This window comes from Brachycentrus maculatus, unplaced genomic scaffold, assembly GCF_059751285.1.
Source record: "Brachycentrus maculatus isolate JH-2025_06_01 unplaced genomic scaffold, ASM5975128v1 h1tg000195l, whole genome shotgun sequence".
Lineage (NCBI taxonomy): Eukaryota > Metazoa > Arthropoda > Insecta > Trichoptera > Brachycentridae > Brachycentrus > Brachycentrus maculatus.
The window spans coordinates 213529-238691 of record NW_028280946.1 but is presented as its reverse complement, the minus strand read 5'-3'; the positions used below and the strand labels follow the sequence as shown (position 1 = coordinate 238691).

Genomic DNA, 25163 nt, shown 5'->3' with positions numbered 1-25163 from the left:
CCTTCTTCTCCTTTGATCACTTTGCTTTCAGTTTTTTAATGATCAAGTTAACACCTACTTCATCCGATTTAGTATACACCTTTGGGTGAGAATAGGGATAAAATAAAATAAAGTTCTTTCATAGCAAATAGGTTCCATTTCACCCGATTAATTGAAAACCGAATCCTTTACTTTACGAAGTCCTTACATTATCAGCATAATGAAATGCAATCATCATTGACTATTTAAACAGTAAATTGTATAAAATAATCCATACACAACACAAAGAAGGGTAATGTTTATTTTTTAAATCACATTGTGACCTTGCAGTCCCTACAAGAGTGGGGGTAGCGGGGAAAGGAAGAAGAAAATATCAGCGTATATATTTTTTTAAATTACTTAACGTCCAAGTGACTCTGAAATCCAGCTTATGCAACATCGCTTATTTTAGCCCTACTTAGGATTCAACTTTGTAAATTTTATAGCCTATAACTCCTTGTGAGAGGATTTCATGTTATTTTTAGTGAAAATTGTAGGAAAAAACACTCGCTACATCAACATGGAAGTTCCTGCCAAAGATCGGATTATATACGTGTTTTCTGCTCTCGAAGTTCCGCATTTCAATGTTTTAATAGACCAAATTTATATGTAATATATTTTTTTGTTAGGCAACCATCCGTTAAGAGGATGTTTCTGCCAGTGTCGAGTCTTATTTTTTATTTATAAACAAAATAATAATAAAAATGATCAAAAATAAAAATTCATAGTTTAAATCCAAGTTGTATCCTCAAAAAAAATTCTTCCGTAATATTGCAGAAGGCACTGCATTAGTAATCGTTACGCTCGTGCATACGTCAGTTCCCTCCCCTTTCACACATTCCATTTACGAAATAAAAAAAATGTATTCCTATTTTGGATGAATAGAGTGTACTTATAAAAAGGGTTTTTTTAATTTTTTATTTTCATTGCTATTGTAAAATCTATAATAGTAATAATCTAATCATTATTTTCATTGTAAAGTTTTCTTGAAGAAAAACAGTATTCTCTATGTTAGTATATAAACCTTATCCCAAATTAACAAAATTTATCAGAATAATAAATGAATAAAGAATAAAACGTTGACAAAAAATAGTTTTGACATACAACAGTACAAAAAAGAACAACAACATGAACGGCAGCTATAACTTTAAAAAAATATATTTCTATTCGGAAAACTGTATATACAGTAAGGCTTAAACGAACGCATGAATGTGAACACTATTTAGTATATAATCATTGATGTGAACATTATTATTTTTTTCTGTGGTTTTTCTATAGAATGGCTGTATACAATATTTCTTTGGAACAGCTTGTCATAAATGTCATCAATGTCGTCCCCGGGCAAATACGGTTTGTTTGTTATTTGGTTATATTTGTTGTGCAATTACGTTTGATAGAATTTCACAATATTCATCAATTTCTCCTATAGAAGACGAAGCAGCTGGTAGCGACAATTCTCAACCAGAATTGAGTCCTGTGTCGACTTTGCCGGATGATATGCAAATGGATGCAATACGGAGATATTTTGCAAACAAATTGATGTTTTCGGATGGGGCATCTTTCGACGAGCCGGTTGTCAAAATTTTGGATGACCTGTCCATTGATGGCATCGTGAAATATATTCAAAGTGAAAAATGTAAAAATATCATAACACTGGCTGGGGCGGGAATTTCAACTTGTGAGTATGATTTTTTTACTGGTATTTATCAGTTATACGTTTCTTATTGTACGAAGTCCTCTAATACATATTTTCTAGTAATTTTAAAGGGATTCACATTTTATTGAATGAAGTTTAGTATAAATTTATCAATTTATTTTTACCTTGGAAGAACAAAGGAAGGTTTCGCTCTTACTGACAAGAGAATATTAAATCGAAAATCCATATAAAAATCAACTTTTAAAAACTGAATACTAAATGCATACTTACCATTTCACTGTATTTAATATTACCTAAAAATATTGTGTTAAAAATGAGACATTTTCAATTTAGCATATAAAGAAAACCTTCCTCATCGTTTTTTCTATATTTTATATTATTTTTATTTTTAACGATCCTTAACCCAACCAGTCCTTAACCCTTTGTTATCACACAATATTCTGATTGAGATCATGTATCGGAGCACGCTCAGTTAACTTGGTCCGCCACGTTATAAAAATATTTAAACCTCACGAAGAGAAAAAAATATTGAAATAATGAAAAAAAATAGTGGAAAAATTCGTTATTGCACCTAGTAAAAAGAATATCGTGAAAGATATCGTACTCATACAGGAGAAAGTGACATTTTTTACAAAAATGTGATCATTGACTATTTGACATCTTACTAGCTTTATTGCCCTGAAAAAATCCCAAAGGATTTTTTTCCTTGCAAGTATAATATATTGACTTGTTAAAAATGACTAACTGCATTGATATTTATTTTCTTGCCAAGCAAAAGTGACTTAAATGGCCCTTCTGAACATTTTGCGTTTTGTTAGTTGTCACTTTCTCCTGTATGACTACGATATACATGTACAAGTAAACAATGTTTTCCTTTCTATAACTTGCCGGTCTCCCACAGGCCAGAAGGAGATAGAAACATTTAATATTTTGAAATTTTTAAGTGTAGGGGTAGTACCTAAAAGGCAAGCCGGTTCTTGAAAATTTTGAATCCCATCACTGGGACTATGTTATTACTTTTTTCATTCGTCCATCTAGAGCAGGGGTACTAAACTTTAGCTTTCCTGGGAAACATTAGAAAAATAAGACTTATTTTAGGCCATGCGAAAAATACAGCAGTAGTGACAACTGATGAGCAAAAAAGAAGAAATATCTAACCCAACTACGGCTGAGCAAAATAATCTTCGGATGCCAGCTCGAAGTGTGAACAATGAGCCATGTTTTAAGTGAAAATATATTACGTTCGGAATAATCAGTTTCAATCTGAAAAATAATTTTTTTAATCTGGGATTTTTCCAAATAATACACTTATTTGTGATAATCATACAGAAAATGCAGATGTTTGTTTCGGCTCCAGTTAATTGTTAACACATTGTTGTCGGGCGGTTTTTTCATCAACCCCGACCCTAATTTGTATACTATTTAGGGTCGTATACTTATCAGAAGTAACCTAATTACAAGTAACCGCAAACCTAATCTCGATCTGTACAGTGTTTTTAGGCATCTCTCGCTCCTCTACCAACAGTATGTAAAAGGCACTTTTAAGCGTTTCCTGTAAACAATGTGTTAATATATTTATTTTAAGTTATTTAGTATTCATCAATTTGTTGACATTTATTTTTAAAGCAGAATACAAAATAGCAATGTAAAATGATTGCAATGTTTGACATTGTTTTAAGAAACTAATGCTTGCATTATGCAAATATCACTGAGTTTTCAAGGTGCAATGGGTAACGTTTGTGTATCTTGTGGTGCTAGAAATGTGTATTATCTGCCTCGAGTGCCATACTTTGAATCCAACATATTCCTTTCTTTTTACCTCATAAATAAAGCAATGGAGAACGAGAATTCAACATTTTATAATTAGATTATGAAGAATTTTGCTAGGCATAATAATATCAAGTATGCTGTTACGAATATGCATATTATGTTGATGCATGTCAAAATTGAAAGCAATTTCTAACTCTGACATTTATTCTTACATATATACTCTTTCTTTCCCAAAAGCTGCCGGCATTCCGGATTTCCGGAGCCCCGGTTCTGGGTTGTACCATAACCTGCAGAAGTACAACTTACCGGAGCCACAGGCCATATTCGATATCAGCTACTTTACGCAAAATCCAGAACCGTTCTTCATGCTCGCTAAAGAACTCCTACCTGGAAGCTTCAAGCCGACCGCTTCGCATTACTTCATCAAGCTGCTCAAGGAAAAAGGTCTGAATTTCTAAACTGACGTAATATTAAGTTTATACAATGAAAATTATTATTTTGTCAGTTTGAAGGTAAAACTTATTGGTAGTTTGACTTATACAAGCTAGGATGAGTATGTGTTTGTGACTCCGAGTGCCCCCATTGCTGCTTTACTCTTTTTCCTCTTTTTGACTTATTATACCTACTCCATTTCACCATACAGCGGTAACATCTTTCACCTCGAGCTCCTTCCAATAGATCCAAGAAGCAAAAGACTTCTCCTTATCATCATATAACTATTGATTATGTAAACGCTGCATTAATTTTATTCAGTGCCCCATGTCATAGATGGTAAAACTCATCATGTGGAGAACTGTAGTATTGATATCGCTTTCCCATATGTTTATTTTTTGCCATTTTTTTTTTTTTTTTTTATCAAAAGTATTTATTAAAAATATGAACCGGTTACATGGCACTTACGTTTGGTTTATTTATTTTTTATTTTATTTATTTCATAATACATAGATACATTCAAATATACATATTTATTTCATATATACATTTACTATATGTATTATGGCTTTTTAGGCATGGCCTGTGTTGAGCCGGTTGTTATTATAATATTTTTGTTATTTTATAAAATAATGTCGTATTGAAGTAAAATGAAACCTTCATGATGGCAAAATTTTCTGCTGAACTTTTTTTTTATGATTTTTGTCATTTCAAATTTCTGTATTTACTTCCGTCAAACACACAAAATATTTGTCAATTATTAATTCTGTTTGCAACCAAGTATTTTAGGATTAAAATAGAGTTAAAATAGTGTAAAATGGTTTAGGATGAAGCTTTTGCATTTTTTTAAATGGTCTACTTGCGAAAGAAGCACCCTGGCGACGATTTGTTGATATTATGATGATGAAAATTACCACAATACAATAAAACTAATATTCTGACTCCAGTCACAGTATGTGAAGAGTTGATGATAGCTAGTTTCCATGAGAATGTTTACAATTTTTTTTACTGATAAAAGATAAAATAAATTATGGTATGGAAAAATATATGTAGGAAAATATTTTTAAAACTTTTAATTAATAATTATCTGTGTGACCTTGCTGTATTATCTTTTCTGGTGTTGAAATTCTTACACCGCGACTATTTTAAATTCTCTTTATTTATATTTATGTCTTATCAAATTATAATGATTGAATACAGTAATTCCACTACTGTCATATGTTTTATTTTATTTATTTATTATTTAAATGCGTATTAATTTTTTTATTTCTTTAAAGAGTAGTCTAAATATTCATTTAAATTGGCATTTACAAAAAATTTACGCTTAAAAAAAATATTGCTTATAATATTTATTTATCTCAAAATTCTTTGTGTAAATACTGGTTGACAGTAAAATCAGATAGTAATTTATGTATTTCAGGGTGCTAAATATTATTGCCAACCGTTTTTAAACTAACACCTGAAAGACGTGTAACTTATGAATAATTGGACAGGTCTGCTGCTCCGCCATTACACGCAGAATATCGACACTTTGGAGCGGGTGGCGGGGATACCCGAGAGCCACCTGGTGGAGGCGCACGGCTCCTTCCACACCTCGCACTGCATCCACTGCAGGAAAGAGCACAACATCCACTGGCAGAAGTGTAAGTACACACCGCAAGCTGTTCTCTTGGTCTCTTGGAGAGCACCACTGTGGACCGAAACATTATTGACGTCATAACATTCATTATGTAAATAACACAGAAATGGTCAATGGTAATCATTTTTAACAATATTAATACGATGACTGCCAACTACAAGATAACTCGTAAATTGCGTTCTTTGCTAGGACACCTACTACGAGTTATCTCGTACTGTGTTTACTTGCCATATTGGTGCAGCTATGATAAAATTCCTAGTTTATATATATCAGTGCTTTTATGGATAGATGGCTTCTGGGAAGAGAACAAAAATTTATTTATTACATCAGACACTGGATTATTCACCCTACGGATGAGATGTCAATATTATAGGAATGTCAACTTGATACGAGACATCTCTATTACTTCTTTAATCCTTTGTAATGTTATGTATGCTATTATTTTATATTATTTTTATGAATAACCTGCAAAGTCTCTACTTTAAGAGGATTGTCTGCAGATAGGATAGTAAGGACAGGGAGGGAAGGTTATTGTGAAAAATACATCACAAATATCCAGACCAATGGAAAATAAATCTTTCTTGAATTTATTTTGCAACTGGCGGGAATCGAACCCGCGGCGCCAGTTTCGCAGTCCAGCGTCTATCCTAGATTTTTCAGCTTCACACTTTACCTACCAGTGACCATCTATACTCTACTAAGTACAACACAAGTTCCTTAGATATATTAATTTTAAACTAAATATATACCCATTGTTGAGTTAGATTATAATTGCATAATGAAGCGGCTAAAATTGATAAATCTAAGTGATAGAAGGGAAATTACTGATCTGGTTCTGTTATATAAAATTCTTAACAATTTTTTGGACAGCCCTGATCTCTTAAATCAAATAAAGCTTAGCGTGCCCCAAAGAGGTACTAGGCAAAAATTTGTATTCGCAGTATTTGTACATAATGCAAACCATGCCATGTTCTCTCCGATTCCGCGGCTTCACATGTTAGCCAATGCTTTTGAAAGTATAGATTTATTTAATATATTGTTATCCTCCTTGAAATCTGTACTTTCTCAGCATTTCTTCTCCATGTTATAATGGATAAATTTAAATGTTGTGTTTCACTCTCTCTTACTGCTCGCCGATAGTGTTTGAAGGAGACGTGTATTTACTAGTGCTTACTACTTGTTATTTTATTTTTTTAATTACGATTTTATGTTATAAGACTATTTGTTACAAGACTTTTTATTTCTCTATTAGTGTATTCATTAGTGTATTTTTTATTTTTGTATTAGATACTGTATATATGTATTATATTAAAGGCTTCAGCCGTTCAATAAATAAATTAATAAATAAGCAAATAAAAAAAATCAAAGGCGGAGAGCAAGTAAGCAATAACTGGATAATATGAGACCATCTAGGTTTTTTCATGAATATGCATATAAAGGTGAAACTCTGCCTTATTGAATATTGACATATATTTCTGGTTTCGTGTCCCTAGATTTTGCCGAGTGTCATCCGGAGACCAAGATCCCGATATGCACCGACTGTCCGGGCGTGGTTAAACCAGACATTGTTTTCTTCGGGGAGAAGCTCCCGGATAGATTCCACGACTGCATAAGAGATGACTTTGATCGCTGCGATCTTCTCATCATTATGGGTTCATCGTTGGAAGTGCAGCCATTTGCATCTCTCATTGATAGGTAAGGACTGTTCACAAAATGAGAATAAGGGACCCTTTCAGCCAATTTGCATACTTTTATAATTTTTTTAGTGTTGATCCCGTCTTTGAATTACCGAGTTTATACTGTATTTTATCATAAAAAAAGTGGAAAGAAACACTATTTAATGGCTGGACTGTAAATTTTTTAGCCTAAGTGAATTCATTTTATATATGCCCAATCTTTTTGTCCATGTTTTTGTAACTAAACTTCATTTTTACTGTGTAATTTATCATCAGGCTGCGGTTCATGGAATAATTAGATGGTGATTGAAAACATTTGATATACAGTGAAACCTCTATCTATCGTACCTTGAATCGTTTTCCCTGATTTTTCGTTTATTTTTTCCACCACAAATTCATTTCAATTTCAATGAATACAGGATTAAGAGGTCATCTTAATCCCGCATTCATAGTTTATTTCAATAGGTCTCTTTAAAAACGATAGATAGAGGTTTCACTGTATATATATTTTTTTATATTTATTGGTGCCTATAAACACAGTACTGTCGAGCGGTTTCTTTCATCAACCCGACCTTAATTGGTTTACTAATTAAGGTCATATACTAATCACAAGTAACCGCAAACCCTATTTCGATCCGTACAACGTTTTTTGGTGGCTCTCGTAAATAGAACGCTTATAAGCATCTCCCGCTCTCTACCAACGTATGTAAAAGACGGTTTTAAGCGTTTCCCGCAAACAATGTGTTAATATCATAATAATACAATTATATTACGAAAGGGTGTATAATTTAGTATGTTTCACTCGTTCAGGGTCCCCGGATGGTGTCCGAGGCTGCTGATCAACCGGGAGCGCGCAGGCGTGGGCAGCGGCGCATTGGCGGCGGCCCTGGCCTCGCTGGCGGCCGGCGCCCCCCAGCTGGCCTCACTGGCCGCCCTGCCCGGCCTGCGCGGCCTGCTGGCACCGGGCGGCCTGCGCCTCGACCAGCCCGACAACGTGCGCGACCTCGCCTGGCTCGGCGACTGTGACATTGGCTGCCACATGATTGCCGAGAAACTCGGCTGGGGGGTATGCTAAAACTTCTATTGTACCATAACCAAAAAATGTAACAAAATCTTCTTATTTTTTGACATCTCATTAAAGATGAAGAAGAATATGGAAGTCTGGGCATTTACGGGGCTGACGACTGTCATAGGCTGGTTTAAGTGATCACTTTACACAGGTGTAACATTCACCAATTCAACCCATTATTGACAACCACACTACTCAAATTCTTGGAAGTTTTATATTTCTGAACCAATTTTGAAACATTGTTCTTGAATCACTAGAACTTCACTAGAGACATCTATTGGTGAGATGAAAAGAAGCTTTTTATTGAGCAGAAACTCTTTTATTAGTATGCACCCGATGGTGCATAGGGCACTGCATTATATAAACGCAGTGTTATCTTGATCATTAACACATGAGCCACTCCACTTCAGCCCTCCACTTCAGGTACCAGTCCATGGTTATATTGAATAAATATTAGAGTGAAAAAATCACAAATTTTTATTTCCTCCTCCCCTGGGAAATAAACCCGGGACCTCCATTACAGTAGCCGAGCGTGCTGACCATTACGCTGCGGAGGTGGACTAGCTACTCTGGGGGTATTAGTTTGAAATTTCAAAATGTGCTAACAAAATATTTATTTCAAAAGGTTTTATGTCATCAAGCTAACTGAGTTACCTTCTTCTTCTTTAGCCTTCTGTCCTCCACTGCTGAATATAGGCCTCTTTCGTATCCTTCTATTTCTTCCATCTATTGTTGTTTGCAGCCAGTTTCTACCCCCCACAGTGGCTTTGTCATCAGACCATATTAAAAGACCTTTTTATTTTCTAAAGATTTTTAGACCTATTATAAAAAAAAATTAAGTGTAAACATTTTAAAATTCTTAATCTGCTTTTATGTTGTTCATGCAAGCATTCACCATATATTTTTTTGCCTGCTATCTAACAACGTAAGAACACATATTATCCAGCGCTCATTTTGCAGGAGGAACTGAAGAACATGATAAAGCTGGAGCACGAGAAGATAGACCGACAGGACGCGGAGGCGGCTTCGAGTCCCGGGTCCCCCGTGTCGCCCGCGGCGCCTCTCCTGCACCCGCACCCGCCCCCCTCCTTATAACTGCTCCGAACCCCCTCGCGCTCCACACACGCATAATGCTCAATTATTCCTCTCTCCTTTCTGACTCCAAACATTTTGCCTTTTAGATCGTAATAGAATATTGTGCCTACTTCAAAGTAGTTGTTATAGTTCGTGCCAGAGGATTTGATAATGATAATTGGGGTGTTAATATTGGAGATGTTACGGATACCCGAATATTAGTTGACTGGCTAGATACCTTGATACATATATTCATCTTAAATCTCTCCTTTAACATCTAAAATATTTATATATAGGTAAAAATATATGATACATGAGAAAATTCCATCTTATTTGTACGTTAAATAAAACATATTTCAATGTTCGCAAAGGTTTATATAACTCGTAATTAATATTTGAGACACTATCTTTTTTTTTCCATTTTATAACTAACAAAATAACTTTGCTGTAAAACTTAATTAATTTAAAAGTTCATATGTTGAATTTAATAGTGTTGCCTGATATAAAGGCATCAACACTGTCTAGTGGCAAAAAACCGCGGAGACTTTCTTTATACCCCAATATAATTAAGTCCATTTAATTATTACTGCTACTTTACTATCCGTCACATCTCTAATTTATATCACTATAATTCTTGCTAGTTTATTAATCTTTTTATTGGGAATGAAATTTTTTGGTGGAAGTTGTTGTGATGTTTATAAACGTTGTGAATAGCATTGAATAATATTTATTAGAAAAATGATTGTGAATACAAGATTATTTGTGTATAAAAATATCACCTTAGGCATGGAAATTGAATAGTGTCTAGCTAGCTATGGAAATGTACTATAGATACTTTGATAATGTCCTTTCTCACGCTTTTGTAGTTCAGATTTTTTTCTAACCATCGAGAATAATATATGTATATACAGAATAATGTTTCCTTTAATGTGAGACATCTCGTTAATTTTAATTTTACCAGTTTCCATATTTTTATATTAAAACAATATTAAAGATCTTTTTTTTCCAATACCACAAATGAATGAAATGAAGTGAATGAATACCACAACGCAACAAAATTTGAAATCTGTTTTTTCCCCATATAAATCTGTATCCAAGAAACGTACAGATACAAACCTAAAATCTGAAAAATTACTTACTAATGAAATTTTTTAATTAATCATCATGTTTAATAATAGCAGAGATTTTTTTTCTTTAAGAATAACCCGCAAAACCTCTGCTATTAGAGACTTGTCTGCAGGTAAGATAGTAAGTTATAGATAGATAGGGAAGGTTAATGTGAAAGATGCATCAAAACACCCAGACCAATTGAAAATAAATCTTTCTTGTATTTATTTAGCAATTGGCGCAAATCTAAACCGCGACCCCTATTTCGCAGTTGAACGTCTACCCAATTATTCTGCCAAGATGCAAGTTCTAACTAAAAAGAATGAGGAAATTAAGTGTTTGTATATGGATGCGACAACCATAATTCCTCAGAAGCAGAATGATGTAAGTGGACTTGCATTTGGCTCTTCTGAACATTTCATGTTTGGGACTTGCATCCTCATGCCTCTCGGGTGCAGATATAATCTTTGGTAAAACACTATTCTGTATTGACCTTGTAAAACGTTGTTCTGTAATGACATTAGCTACGCAATCAAGTGAGTAATATACCAAGTTAATGAATTATTAGATAGAGCTATTAAAAATGCATTAAAAATAAAAGCAATAATTATTCTAAATGGAATTAAAATAGATATATTTGGTTATATATGTATAACGCTTGAAATTATATTGGAAAAGCAATGACTGTATTTCGGAGTAACTTATAAAGGATTTTAAAAAGTTGAAGTATTATAGTATGCCTTTCTCTATCATATATGATATATATTACATAGAACTCTGCTGGATAATTCTAATTCTGCTTCTTATTCCCTTATTTTTACCTTAGTTTTGTCTCGTATAAATTTATATTCTATCGTATTTTTTTCTTAACCCATTAACCTCTCGGTTAGCGATTTAAAAAATATGTCTCTCTTTCAGAGGCTTGTCTGCAAAAGGATAGAGAAGGTAGACTCAAAAAAATAAATCATAAATACCCAGACCAACTGAAAATAAATATTTCTTGTGTTCAACTGTTAACTAAACTATATCTCAGGAATGAGTGTTTTCTAAACTTTATTTTACAATACATATAATAGATTAATAAACAAAATAATTCATAATGCAATCACGATCAAATATAATAGAACTTACCCCGGTGTTAATTTTTCATCTATTGGTTTTGACAAAACAAAAAAATTATTAAAATTCTAACTGTGAAGCCGGTGTTACAAATACACATAAATACATGAAGAAATCGACAGATGTCACTTTTTTTAGAGTTTCTATTTATTTATTAAATTTGACATTGCTTTAATTACAAGCACACATCTAATGTGCAAAGGCAAATAGCCGCAAGTTAAAAACAGTAGTTTTGAGATAACTTGGGTTACGGCTAGTTGCCTTTACACATTAGAGATGCGACATCTTGTCCATACTTCTTCAGGGATTATTTTATTTGGAAGCTCGCCTATACTCTCTGAGCGGTTAAACTTCTTTTTCTATTTGATATATATTTTAGACTAACTTATCGGGTTTCATTATACATGTTTAAAAATACTAATATTATATTTAAACCTGTGTAGTAAGGACGGTAAATATATAAAGAAAAAGTTCCATATTTTGTTTAATAATCATCATAATTATCTTTTGTTTTTCAATGCATATTGTGTTGGTGTGGTTCTGTATTAAGACTGGGAATGTGGTTTTCCATAAGTGCATACACATGTTTATAAACTTATTTTTTTAAGGGGCATTGCACCATATTATTTCATAGATATTTATTTTGTCATAAACTCGGTAAGTAAAAATTAAATGAATTTTATATGTCAACAAATTAGATTTCTGTGAATCAAGCATACTGCTTTTAAACACCTGTTTTTAGTTATTCCTAGTGAGAGCATTTCTTCAATCTTTCTAAAAAATAAATTAAAATGTATAAAGTAAATGTTTTGTAGTAATGCTCCTTAAATAAAAAACAATATTAGAAAATAGTCATAGTTGTGAAAATAAAATGTAGCACTTGAAGTATGTAATATAAAACTCTTAAGTTCACTTTAAATTCAATATTTAAATATATTTATGTAAGTAAGTACTTAATACTAGCTTGATTTCATTTTATCTAGACCCTAAACTTTTTTGATGCTTTGTGTAATGTGAGTTTTTATTGATTTTTTATCATAATAATTTTGATTATCTACTAACATTTTTTAAAATATTATTGAGTGTAAACAGAGCTGATATTCAAAATATTGTACAGCCGGTATGCTACAAGAGTATACTGTATATCCTTTACAACCATATTTTGATTTAAAAAATTGTACATACCCGGCGGAATATCAGCCCTGCGTTTAAGGGTGCATAATAATAATAATATTAATAATTGTTTTATTTATTTATTTGATCTCGATCGGAAAGTGTATTATATTTTTTCATGGTTTAAAAAAAAAGGTTTTCTTTATTATGTTGGAATTTTAAATTTGCTTCTAATTAAAATAAGTCCATCATTAAAAAATATTGTAAGGCAATATGTACAATCCTTTAATTTCAAATTGTGTATATAATGCTCATGTATTTTATTACAACATATGTGAATGAATCTGTAAAACTTTGAATCTAATCCCAATCATAATCACTGTAAAAACAATTTTTTAAATTTAAGTTTTACTTGGTAAATACGACTATTTCAAAAAATCTATTGTGTTGATGCATTTTCATTTTCAAACACCGTATGAATACATGGAAATACGTTTCACAATTTTTTTTAAGATATAGTGTTATTTACCAAGTAAAAATTTAATTGAAAATTGATTGACTTTTACCACAAAGTGACTGCCGATTCAATTAAATACAAATTGTATGGGGATTCATGTGCATGAGGGTTATGGTACACAATTTAGGGATACTACGCTCAGCGTAGTTCATTGGTTACGTTGAAATTACAAACTGTTTAATGAATTATGTTATAGAAGAATGGTGATTGGCTGACAAGAGTTATTTTCATGATAATTATTTCTTGAATAATACATATTAAGTTTAATAAAATGCACTAGTAATGACTTTGTTTCCACAACAAACATTGATGAAATTAATTGGACATTTTTTTAAACTTCTTTGCTAATCAAAATTTAAAATCAGTAAAATAATCTAGTATATGTAATTGTTTCCATATTTTCTTAATATTGCAAATTTTTATTTAAATATTTTTTTAATGTTATTGATTTTTAAATAAGTTGATACATTTTTAATCATTGTTGTTTTTTAATGCTTGCAAAATATTGCGGAAATACACCAGCATATTGAAGCAGTTAAGATCAATACGGCTGTTCAAACTCAAAACACAGGAATAGACATTTTTTTTGCAGTACGTTTTTTTTTGTGTTTTTGGATTCTACTTAGTCCAAAAATGCCAAAAAATGTCCCTTACTGTGTTTTAAGTTTAGACAGCCGAATAGCTGCTGTAGTTAGGCATTCAGGAGTTTCAATATAACAATCTCATTCTGAGTACACCACAGCAAGAGCTCTTGATTACAACAGCTCAAAACCCCCAGTATACACGCTATGCGCGGAAAGCAGAATTTTCATATTGAAAATACAGAATGCCCAACTGCGTCAGCTTGAAACAATTAACCTTGACTGATTCAGGCTGCTAGTGTATTTCCAGGCTTATAACACAATAACGTCTTGGCCTATTACAATGTTATATTTGGTAAAAAGTATTTTGTATGTACAAGTCACTGGATATTTCCAATAACACCATGTTCGTGTCAATCTGCCCTGTTAGTGATGAGCAAACCAGACTTATCAAAGCGGGACCAGGCGAAGTATTCCCAAGAAAGCTGTATGGTTTTATAAATTTATTTATTTTATCGATTTGAGGCCAGCAAATTTAATTTTCAACGTTAATTTTAAATATTTGACTGCGGACATTCCTGCATTTTTTCATGTCTGTTATAATATGATTTATTTATATTCCAGTGTTGAAAAGATTTTTTTGCTGTATCAAAGATTACCATTTGTTTATACACAGTAATTCCTTCACAAGTGGAATTTCTAAATACACACTTTTTATGAAATTAAGTTATTTTTCTAATGTTAGAAATAATTTTTGGTGTTTAATTATATATATATGCTGTTTATACGGCAAAGGATGCGTTGGGTAACTGAAGTAAGCAATACAATACAATAATAATGGCCCATTTGTGATAAATTATTCAAAGACGTGCAGTTTAACCTTTGCCTTACGGTGCTAAAAAATTAAGCGTGCACTGGTGATATGTATTTTGAAATATGAAAATGTGGTTGTAAAACAGGAAAAATGTGAATATTCCTAAATTTTGCTTTTGTTGACCATACTTGAAGTTGAAATGTAACAATTTTGTAATGTTAGCTCTGGTAAGTATCTGAAAACGAGAAAAAAAAATCACAAGCCGCAATTGTTAGCGTAGCGACAAGACCGCCGCGTAAGATGATCTGCGCATTATTAGCGCAGTAAACACGCTAAGTCATGCGCGTATACACAAAGTACGCCATGCGTGCACACATTGAGAAACGATTGTGTATTGGTGATTTTATCACCGATTTTCTCACAAATTATTTATTTCGGTCGCTGCAAATGAATAACTTTTATTATAAAACTTTCATGTAAAATATAATTATACTACGGAGGAGTACAAAAATTCTGAGCCCGTATCTATTAGATTTTATATTGATATTCTCATTTTGATAATCGAGTTGTAGTAAATACATATCACCGGGAGGGGAATGTTAATATGGCAGAATTTCAATAAACCCTGTTATATTAAACTGCATGTCATATTTAAGAGTTTCACATGATTTAAGATGGTAAAAAATTGCGCCTACGGTGTCTGGACCAAGTACCAAGCAATTTTCTTTATAACATTAATGTTTACATAAACCTGTTTACAGGAAATAAATGAAGAATCTTAGATTCTTTTTTTTACATAGAAGGCATTGCCATTTGTTTTTGGAGGCTTAAGAATGTTGATAATGTGATTTATATATCTTTATTTGAAATGTTTTGTGACATAATTTATAATGGGGTTTTTAAATAAATATAATTTTTTTCTTCTCATTTGTGTTTTATTTATTTTAAATCTAATATTTAATTCAAATATTATTGGTAGTGTTTTTTAAATTACTTTAAAAAAATATATAAATTATCAAGCATAAGTAAGATATCAATGTGAGTGGTTTTTTGCAAATATATATTTTTAACCCTTTTAAGAGTAACGATGTGCATGTATTGCATGTGCACTCTAATATTTATTTAATATTACCCTGGACTGGTCTCTGAAGCGTAGGAGGGATCACCTTGCCTTCATGTAAGTAACATTCAAGATAACACTGCATCAATACGATTCAGTGCCTTATGCGCTATTGGGTGCAGATAAGGGTAAGAAGAAGAAGAATGTACAAAACATTTTGAATAATAAATATGTACCCTCTCTTTTTCCTCGCTTAACTATTTGAACCTGGGTTAACCCTTTTGAATTCAATAAAATTATTGAGACAGGTGCATTCCATCAGCAACACTACCAATAGTCCTACTCCTTAGCGTCTACGAGTGGCATCTGGCCCCGCGAGCAATGCGGCAATGTGATTACTAGCACAAATAACATTAGTGCCATAGCAGATGAAGAATGGATGAATGGCGACTGTCAGGAGTCATAAAACCGGTACCCCCCCTCCCCCCAGCTAATGGAAGGTAGCCCCAAAAGAAAAATCTCTGGAGAAGGCAACGGGAAACCATTCCAGTATATTCCCGGGACACCACTATGAAGAGAAAACAAACAGCAATAGCCCCGAGTCCCGGCGTGATGAGAGGTGTGGAGGAGCTGTTTCGTGCTGCTAAGGACAGACAAGGTTTAAGTGATTTTCAAAATCGAGGAGACCCGGCAGAACATATAAAGAAGAAGAAGAAGAAGGGAGTAATACAGTCAGTCCACATAAGTAAGTACGTGAATATTCAGTTAATAATCGGAAGATGTTTATGAACGCAGTTCCTATACATATGGTATCATCTATGGATTTTCAAATTTGGACAAGAATAAATCTGTCTGAATAACATGTCAAAAGGCGGGAATGGCGGGATTAGATGTCGTGACCGGTGATGTTGCAGTGTTATGACTTCTTTAGTTCTATCTTATCTAATTTCCACCAGCTGAAAAGTTATTTTTGTCTGAGTGTAGGTAATTAATATTCTATTCTTTAAAGTATTACTGAATTTACAAAACTTTCTGCGAATTTTAAACTTAAAAACCATGGCGATGACTTCCTCTGCTGTTACGGCTTCGATTGTCGAAGAAGACGCAGACGATTGTGGACCAACATTGATAAACAAACTTGAGGTATGAAATGAAAATTAAATAAATAAATGCGGCCCAAGACTTTGAAAGTATGTTATATTATTTTGTTTGTACCTCGCAGGGAAATGGGATTACTTCTGGTGACATCAAAAAGCTGCAGGAGTCTGGATTTAATACTGTAGAATCTATAGCTTTCACACCTAAAAAGAACTTGCTAGCAATAAAAGGTATTTCCGAAGCAAAAGCAGACAAAATCATCGCGGAAGCCTCGAAACTAGTTCCTATGGGTTTTACTACAGCAACAGAATTTCATCAAAAAAGGTACTATCATTTCCTGTTATAATTTTATTTTATTTTATTTGCATTTCGAAATTTTACTGACAGCAGTTAAATATTTACATTAACGAGTAACACATAACAGGTATTTGTACCATTCCAGTTACAAAATTTATTTACATTCCAATTATAAATACCTGGAAGAGGGATGGGAGGCAAGATAAAGGGGAAAAGGGAAAGATCAAAGCTCAAGTCAAAGACAAATTATGCAAAAATAGGGACACACTACGATATGAATATCAACTTACTATGTACGCGATCTCAGTGCTGACAATGTCGAGTAGAACATATCGAAATTCCCATATTCATCGTTGACCAATTTTGATGAACGATAAATATAGGAACCTTGTTAAGAGTTTGTTCTACTCGTTGGAAGCGCTGAGGTGTCAGTTGTACAACTAAATTCAATTTTCTTCCTGTATAGCACATAGGGCACCGTGTTGGATAGACACAGTGTTAATTTGATCATTAATTATATAAAGGCAAGGTGATCAGGCCTTCGCTACAGATTCTTGGATATAGGAGTGGAATACATAACATTTGAAGGGATACAAATGAAAAATGTGGAGAAGCTTAGAGTGAAGAATATTACTTTTATATTAGATCGGAAATGGAGGAAGAATAGTTCATACTAAAAGAGAAATATAAGTATTGGCTATCAATATCTGTACTCGAACAAGCCAGTGTTATTTGGACAAAGTAATGTCTTATGGTGCTTAAACTCCTATAAACTCCTTTTATTTGTTTTTATCTCATAACTGAAACAAGTGTTTGATAACACCCCCCATCAGGGTTGTAGTTTAAAAATATTTTAGTCTCTCGCTAAAGTAGTTTTGTTTTTTCCTTTATCAATGGCCGTAGCCAATTTGTACATAATATGTTTTGTAAAACAATATGATAAAATAACATGTTTCCTCTTTTTAAGTATATTATTGGTTGGAAAAGTACGTATAAGGATGAACATATACAAGGAATTATGCATTAGCCTGAAATATTCTAATTATTTTTGACTTTATAAAATAAAATAATTTTGAATTAACCACTTTTTATTGGTACACTTATTTCAACCGGTTTCGACAAGAACCTTGTCATCATCAGAGTTTATGTACTAATTCTAAAACATTGAAATACTGATAGTTAGGTTAAAAATTATAACCGTTCTCTTATGATACCAAAAACTTCCAAAATAATTAAAAAAAGGAAATAATTATTATTGCTTTATAGTTAGGAAGTGACATATTTTAGGTATCGATATGATCCGCGAAATCATTCCAGAGGTTTTGCATTCGGTGTATAGGATTATTGAATCCGGCTGTTATTACAATAAAATATTTTACGGTTTCTCTTTTTTCTGGTTGGGGCATAAATATTTATAATTATCAATAATCTAAGTTAATCAGATCAAATGGTCTGCTGTGCTGGTCTGCGCTGTGGGCGTCTGTGTACCGGCCAACGTCGGGTCGGAATCGGATCTAGCTGACTAACTGAACTTAATACTAATCCCTTTCACTGCCTACACCGGGTTGCTTCTAGAAAATTTGGTGATGGATTTACAAACTTGTATTTATTTAGATTGGCAGTGACAGGTATATTGAAAGCTTTTAAATGTAAATTCACAGTAAAATCTGCATACAATTTTACGTTTTTTATTTTAAATAAATTTCGCAACTTAAAAAAAAAAGAAGCCTAGATGCTTCTGTATCAGATCTGGAAATGAGGTGGGACAGCTTTCAATAAAATATATAGATCAAATAGTTTTCTCCTATCACTCAACTTAATTAAATTTAGTTGATAAATGACAAATGATACAGAATGAAAAGGAGCTTTTGGAAGACAAAAAAATAGTCCTGATTTGATATTGTCGACTCCATTCCTCCTCTGAATGTTTGACACAAAACGTTGAGTTTTTGGTGTTTGATTTATATTTTGTAGATCTGAAATTATCCAACTGACGACTGGATCCAAGGAGCTAGACCGATTGCTCGGCGGCGGACTGGAAACTGGCTCCATCACAGAGATATTCGGAGAATTCCGAACTGGCAAGACCCAGCTCTGCCACACGCTGGCTGTCACTTGTCAGGTACACTTTTATTGACCCACTTTGCACTCGCTTAGACTGATCTTGTCTGCCCGGTCTTGAACAGGAAAAAAAAACAACTGAGGAAATGTATCGAATACCGTCCCGATCAGGTAACTGAAAAGTAACATTTACCCATTAAGCACATCCAGGGCTTTTTTTAACAAAAAAGTCCCGGAACTCGCTTCTTGTCAAGATTTTTACTAAAAAAAATAATCAAAAATCATTATTCATTACAATTCCATATTTTATCCTTTTGATGAATAAGATAAATATAGATTGTAATTACGTAGGCGCAAACATTGTTTTATCTAATTGATTTGGAAAATATAATAAAATTTTCATTTATCCATGGAAAAAGTTCCCTTAATGCACAAAGGTTTTTTATTCCCTTCAAGAGGTTTTGTTCTTTACTTCTATCTTCAGTGTTGAGATCGGGAGGAATTATTTGGTTGTGACCATTTAAAGAGAAAATAACTCAACCTATTGAGTAACATCTCAGTGAAAAATACTCATCAAGAAAAATCAGAATGTTGACAGTATAAATGTACCTAACGGCTATTTATGGACATATTTATCTATGGCTACACATTTTATTACATGTGCCCAGTCAAAATTTCTTATTATAATATCCATTTTTCGTTTATCCAGTTGCCTGTGGAACAGAGCGGCGGCGAGGGCAAGTGCCTGTACGTGGACACGGAGGGCACCTTCCGGCCGGAGCGCCTGCTGGCCGTTGCGGCGCGCTACGGCATGGCGGGCGCCGCCGTGCTGGACAACGTGGCCTACGCCCGCGCCTACAACACCGACCACCAGACGCAGCTGCTGCTGCAGGCCTCCGCCATGATGGCCGAGTCACGGTACGGCCTGCTTTGTGCAGATCTAACCTGTTAACCTGGGAATTAACTTTTCAATTACGCAACATACAACGGGCGCGAACTCTTTTTCTAGGACGTGTCAGTACGTCACGCCCGGTGGACGTAATTCCATACACATATTTTATTTATGCTTAAAGTAAATGAAAAGACTTTGATTTTTTTTTTCATTTATTTATATATAAATCACAAAGGAAAATACAAAATTACAAATAGAAAAGAATTCATGTTGAAACATGTATGGATGACTAATTACCTTCGTTGTTTGAGAATATTGGTCTGGCCATTCCAGGGCACAACATACATACATTTACAGGGCGTATTCATATGTCCTATCCGTACCCGATATTGTTTACGTTTGACGTATTTATACGTCCCGCTTGGTTAACAGGTTGAGTATCACTGCCTGATAATTTCAATGTGTCATTTGTAATACTATTGTTAAAAACCGCCGACACAATTAGGCCTCCCTCAGACTAATGTTAGTGGTAGTAAGCACGAATCTTCAAATTGTAGATTCTATAGACTTATATACTTTTGTAATTTAAGTTTTACATAGTAAATACCACTGTTTTTTTAAATCTATTGTGACACGTGATTCGATGCATTTCGCATCGTTTTCAAACACTACCATACGGTGATAATATAAAAATAAAACATGTGTTTTACATATCGCTCACTCCTTTCAAGAACGTCATAAATCAAAAATCGTCAATTTTCAGTTGTGGATGTTTTCAGAATGCCCAGAAAATGTACTATATCCCAGCAAAAGAAGCATATTTTCAACTTAATATTTACCCGCCACAGGGCAGAAAGTGTTGTTTTTGCATTTTGAAGAAAAAGTATTGTTTCAGTATTTTTTAAAATTTATAAAATATTTTACAAATGGAGAAAAAACCTTCAGGTTTTACCTAAAAATATGTGTTGCACAGTAAAAAGTTCAATAAGTTGCTTGACATTTATTTTTAATACATTGTGTTATATTTTTTAACTTTAAAAACGCTCTCCTGAAAAATCAAGTTTTTTGATTTATGACGTTCTTGAAAGGAGTGAGCGATATGTGTGTACTTATGAGTAAGACCAGTTTTCAGTTTGTTATTGTCAACATGACTAGTTTTGAGAACTACAGATTTTCATTACTCCTGTTGATTTGACCTGTTTTGATTTTAACTTTTTAAGGGGTTGATTTTTAAAAAAAATCATTATGTTTTGTGTTTTGTGATTTGTTTGATTTGAAAATTCCAGATATGCATTGCTCATAGTGGACAGTGCTACAGCCTTGTACAGAACTGACTACTCGGGAAGAGGAGAGCTCTCCGCTAGACAGATGCACCTCGCCAGGTTTCTCCGGATGCTGCTGCGACTAGCCGATGAGGTCGGGACGTAGTACTTAGTCGTTATACTTTTTAAAATGATTTTAATAAATTAATACATTAGTCGAAATCCGATCTCTTAGATGAATGTGCGGCAAAATGATGTATGATAGATGTTCGAATGGTGATATAAGAAAAGACTGCAAAACTAAGATAAACATTATTTTCTTCCTTTTTTATGAAAGAAGATGATAGTCTGGGTATCCCAGGACTAATTTTCTTTGGATGTTAGGTTTCACCCCGAACGGCTTTCTCTGAGGGCTTAAAATCATCTTCATATCTTTCTCTCTCTCACCCTTCTTAGACCTCTCCCCGTAAAAAGAGGATACTAGTGCTGGTGGCTGTGCAAACAATAAGATAATTTTTGTTTTTGTCCATACTATTTCGATATGTACTAATTTTCTTTGGATGTTAGGGTTCACCCATAACAGCTCTCTCTCTCTCTCTCTCTCTCTCTTTCTGACAGCTTAAAATCATCTTCAGATCTTTCTCTCTCGCCCTTCTTAGACCTTCCCCTAGAAAGAGAGGGATGATAGTGCTGATAGTGCAAACAATAAGGTTCTATTTTATTTTTAAAAAATACATAAAAATTAATTTTGTGACAATTGTTTCGCTTAGTTATGGCATTTTCAAATGAATGTTCAAACGAGACATTCGTTTGAAAAAGCCATAACTAGGCGAAACAATTGTCACAAAATTGATTTTTATGTGTTTTTTTAACAATAAAATACAACTTAGTAGACTTAAAAAATCAGTGTTAGATTTAACATTTAATGCATAAATTAAAATGGAGTTCTACAAATTAAACGCCAAATTTATAAATAACAATAAGATTATTTTTATTTTCAGTTTGGTGTTGCTGTGGTGATCACAAACCAGGTGGTGGCACAGGTGGAGGGGGCGGGGGTGTTTGCCGCGGATCCCAAGAAGCCCATAGGCGGGCACATCATGGCGCACTCCTCCACCACGCGCCTCTACCTGCGCAAGGGCCGCGGAGACAACAGGATATGCAAGATATACGACAGCCCGTGCTTGCCCGAGTCAGAGGCCATGTTCTCCATCGGGACGGAGGGAATCACTGATGCCAAGGAGTAGAATGAATGCCAACTACAGCTTAATTTGATTCTATTTTAACTTTATGACGGATGTTGTAAAACATGTATTTTTTGTATATTGTTGGTTTTGATCTGAATTTTTTCTCAGTTTTTTTTATTAAATTTTTTAATGTCTTGTGGGTGCATGCTGTGAGACAGGATTCCATATTCGTGCATTCACAATTCAACCAGTAAATATATTATATAATCGTCACACATGTATCTGGATAACTTGACAAGTGACAAACTATGTATATACAATGTATTAACTGCGAAGTATGTAATATGGCGTGTCCAATATGCAACATAATAATCCCGAGATATCTCTATATAATTTTTCTGATGTTTCTATTGTTTAACCTGCATTTTGTCATACAAGCTCCACGCTATACCTAATTGACCATGATTACATATTTAAATAACAGTTTTTACTATCCGTATCCAAAAAATGAATGAAGGTCTGGCTTTGGATAATCGTTAATGTATTGGAAAATTTTGTTGATATTGTATAAATCAGTAAGAAAATCTTTTTTATAATGAGGTGTTATCAGATCAATGAGTGGAACTTACAGCTGTGTGTCCAATACATTTGCGAACTGTAGCGTTCCGTAATTGCTACTATGTAATAGATATGATCACATGTTCCGAACGTATACATATCCATGTCAGTGATCCATTTTGATGTGCTCTAACAGTGAATGTTTACAAGATGCACATTGTTTGTAGCACAACATCTTCATTGGAGGAATTCTAGCCGGACCAAGCGATATATGTTCATGATGTAGTGAATACCAGCTTAAGAATGCTGGACTGTTGTTTTATTTTTTTTTTACTAAGAATTATTTATCACAAATCAATGTTTTATTTTTAATTTCATCAATTGAATAGGCAGTCACTTTGAAGTAAAATCTATACATTTTTAATTTAAGTTTTACTTAGTACGTGTAACAATAGATTTAAAAAAATAGTGGTATTTGCTAAGTTAAACTCAAATTGACAATAATTATTTTTTTTAACTTTGGTTATTATTATTAAAATAAATGACATTCTTCGTCGATGTATTCCTTTGTTAATAACCTGTCAATATTAAGATATTAATTTAACCTCATTAATTCACGCACATAAAACTTACACAAACTAATATGATTATGGGTATACCACAAGTGCCTTAGCCATTGCTGTTATTCTCATTTTCGTCTTTAATTGAAAGTACCTACTGCTTCTCCTTAATTTTCTTCCCCGCATAAGTGTCTTTCTTCCCAATGTCATTCATCCCAGAAATAGTGCTTCAAATATTATTTATATGTAATTAATATTTGAAGCACTGCCTTTGTTACAAAATCACCATATATCTTAATGTAACTTATGACATTGACCGGTTGTAAATCGTAAAAATTTTCTCAAGGCTAATTAAAGCCTTGTTATTTAGTCTTTAGAAAGAAGCTGTTTGCTTTGAAACCGGTTAATGTTATAATAAGATATATGTATAGTAATTTTATTAGAAAGTTATTTCGAAGTTTTAAGATTATTTAATCTATTTTATCAAGTTACTTTAAACACCTCATAGAAAATATGTACATAATACTTACGCTAAATTATATTAATTATGTAAATATTTAAAGATATTGTAAATTGAACTTTTAATAATAAAAATAAAACAAACAATTCCAAGGGGTAAGGGTTTTTTTTTTGCCTGTTATATACCTTTTGTTTTCCCCCACATGTTTTTTTTTTCTAATATTAAATACTGAATACATATCTAATAACATATTCAATAAATATTAAAATAACTTTTAGTCAAGATAACTTGAAAACATAGCCCAAAATTCCTGAGGGATATAAAATGGTACGAGATAGAGTGCCTGGGGCATACAGGGTGCCCAAGTAAAGCTTCTCTCATGCAAAGGAAGATGAGAAGAGAGAAAGGAAACTGTAGCTGGGAATGTAGCTGTCCTGGCTAAAAAAAATCATACCAGCCTTGGAGTTTCACAGCTGGGAAGAGATCAAAGACTGAGATTATATACTAGAAGGAACTTAGACAAATTCAAGGAGGTGGTAACTTTTTGTTATGTCTGCCTTCTTTTTCTTTTTGTAGGTCCTAAGGATCTGTTTGTGCCTCCGCTTGTCGCTCTCTTGGGATGTTGACTGCTATTTTTCCACCTTTTTGGAGGTCTGCCTGGGGGTCGGCGTCCTTCAGGGTTTCCTTGAAGGACGATACGTGGAAGTCTGTCTTCTGACATTCTGTTTATATGCTCATTCCAGTATCGCCTTTGTTGTCGTCCCCACCTCACAATATCCTCCGTCTTACACGTGTTCCGGTTGTCGTTGTTTGTTACTCGGTCTCGCAATGTGTTTCCGGTTATGGATCTGAGAGTCTTCATCTCGGAGGTTCGAAGCTGAGATTTTGCTTGAGAAGTATCTGCTCTTGCCTCAATCCAATATGTCTACCTGTATAAAATAAAAGAATTTATAACAAAATAAGTTATTTGTTATTTCTGTGTAATTTCAAACACATTTCTATTTTAATACTCGTGAATCAGATCGTGTTGAGGTAATTAGTAATTTACAACAACAAAAAACATAAAACTGATAGAAATCGTTATATTTATATTATATTAGTATATTGGGGGAAAAAATACGTTTCTTGTAAATATTTATGTT

The 25163-nt window shown here is 33.3% G+C and overlaps 2 protein-coding genes across 2 annotated transcripts; both read left to right on the top strand.

Annotated features, from left to right (window-relative positions):
• Positions 1-1303: 1303 nt before the first annotated feature.
• Positions 1304-11618, top strand: LOC148307668 (NAD-dependent protein deacetylase sirtuin-2-like). Its single transcript, XM_088262975.1, has 7 exons — positions 1304-1368; positions 1448-1696; positions 3683-3889; positions 5371-5520; positions 7010-7211; positions 8003-8258; positions 9222-11618. The coding sequence occupies exons 1-7, from the start codon at positions 1338-1340 to the stop codon at positions 9354-9356; spliced, it is 1230 nt and encodes a 409-aa protein (XP_088119101.1). The 5' UTR covers positions 1304-1337; the 3' UTR covers positions 9357-11618.
• A 4862-nt stretch (positions 11619-16480) lies between these two features.
• spn-A (RAD51 recombinase homolog spn-A) lies at positions 16481-24175 on the top strand. Its single transcript, XM_088262994.1, has 6 exons — positions 16481-16789; positions 16869-17068; positions 19016-19163; positions 19812-20020; positions 21281-21410; positions 22258-24175. The coding sequence occupies exons 1-6, from the start codon at positions 16703-16705 to the stop codon at positions 22501-22503; spliced, it is 1020 nt and encodes a 339-aa protein (XP_088119120.1). The 5' UTR covers positions 16481-16702; the 3' UTR covers positions 22504-24175.
• The last annotated feature ends 988 nt before the right edge of the window (positions 24176-25163 follow it).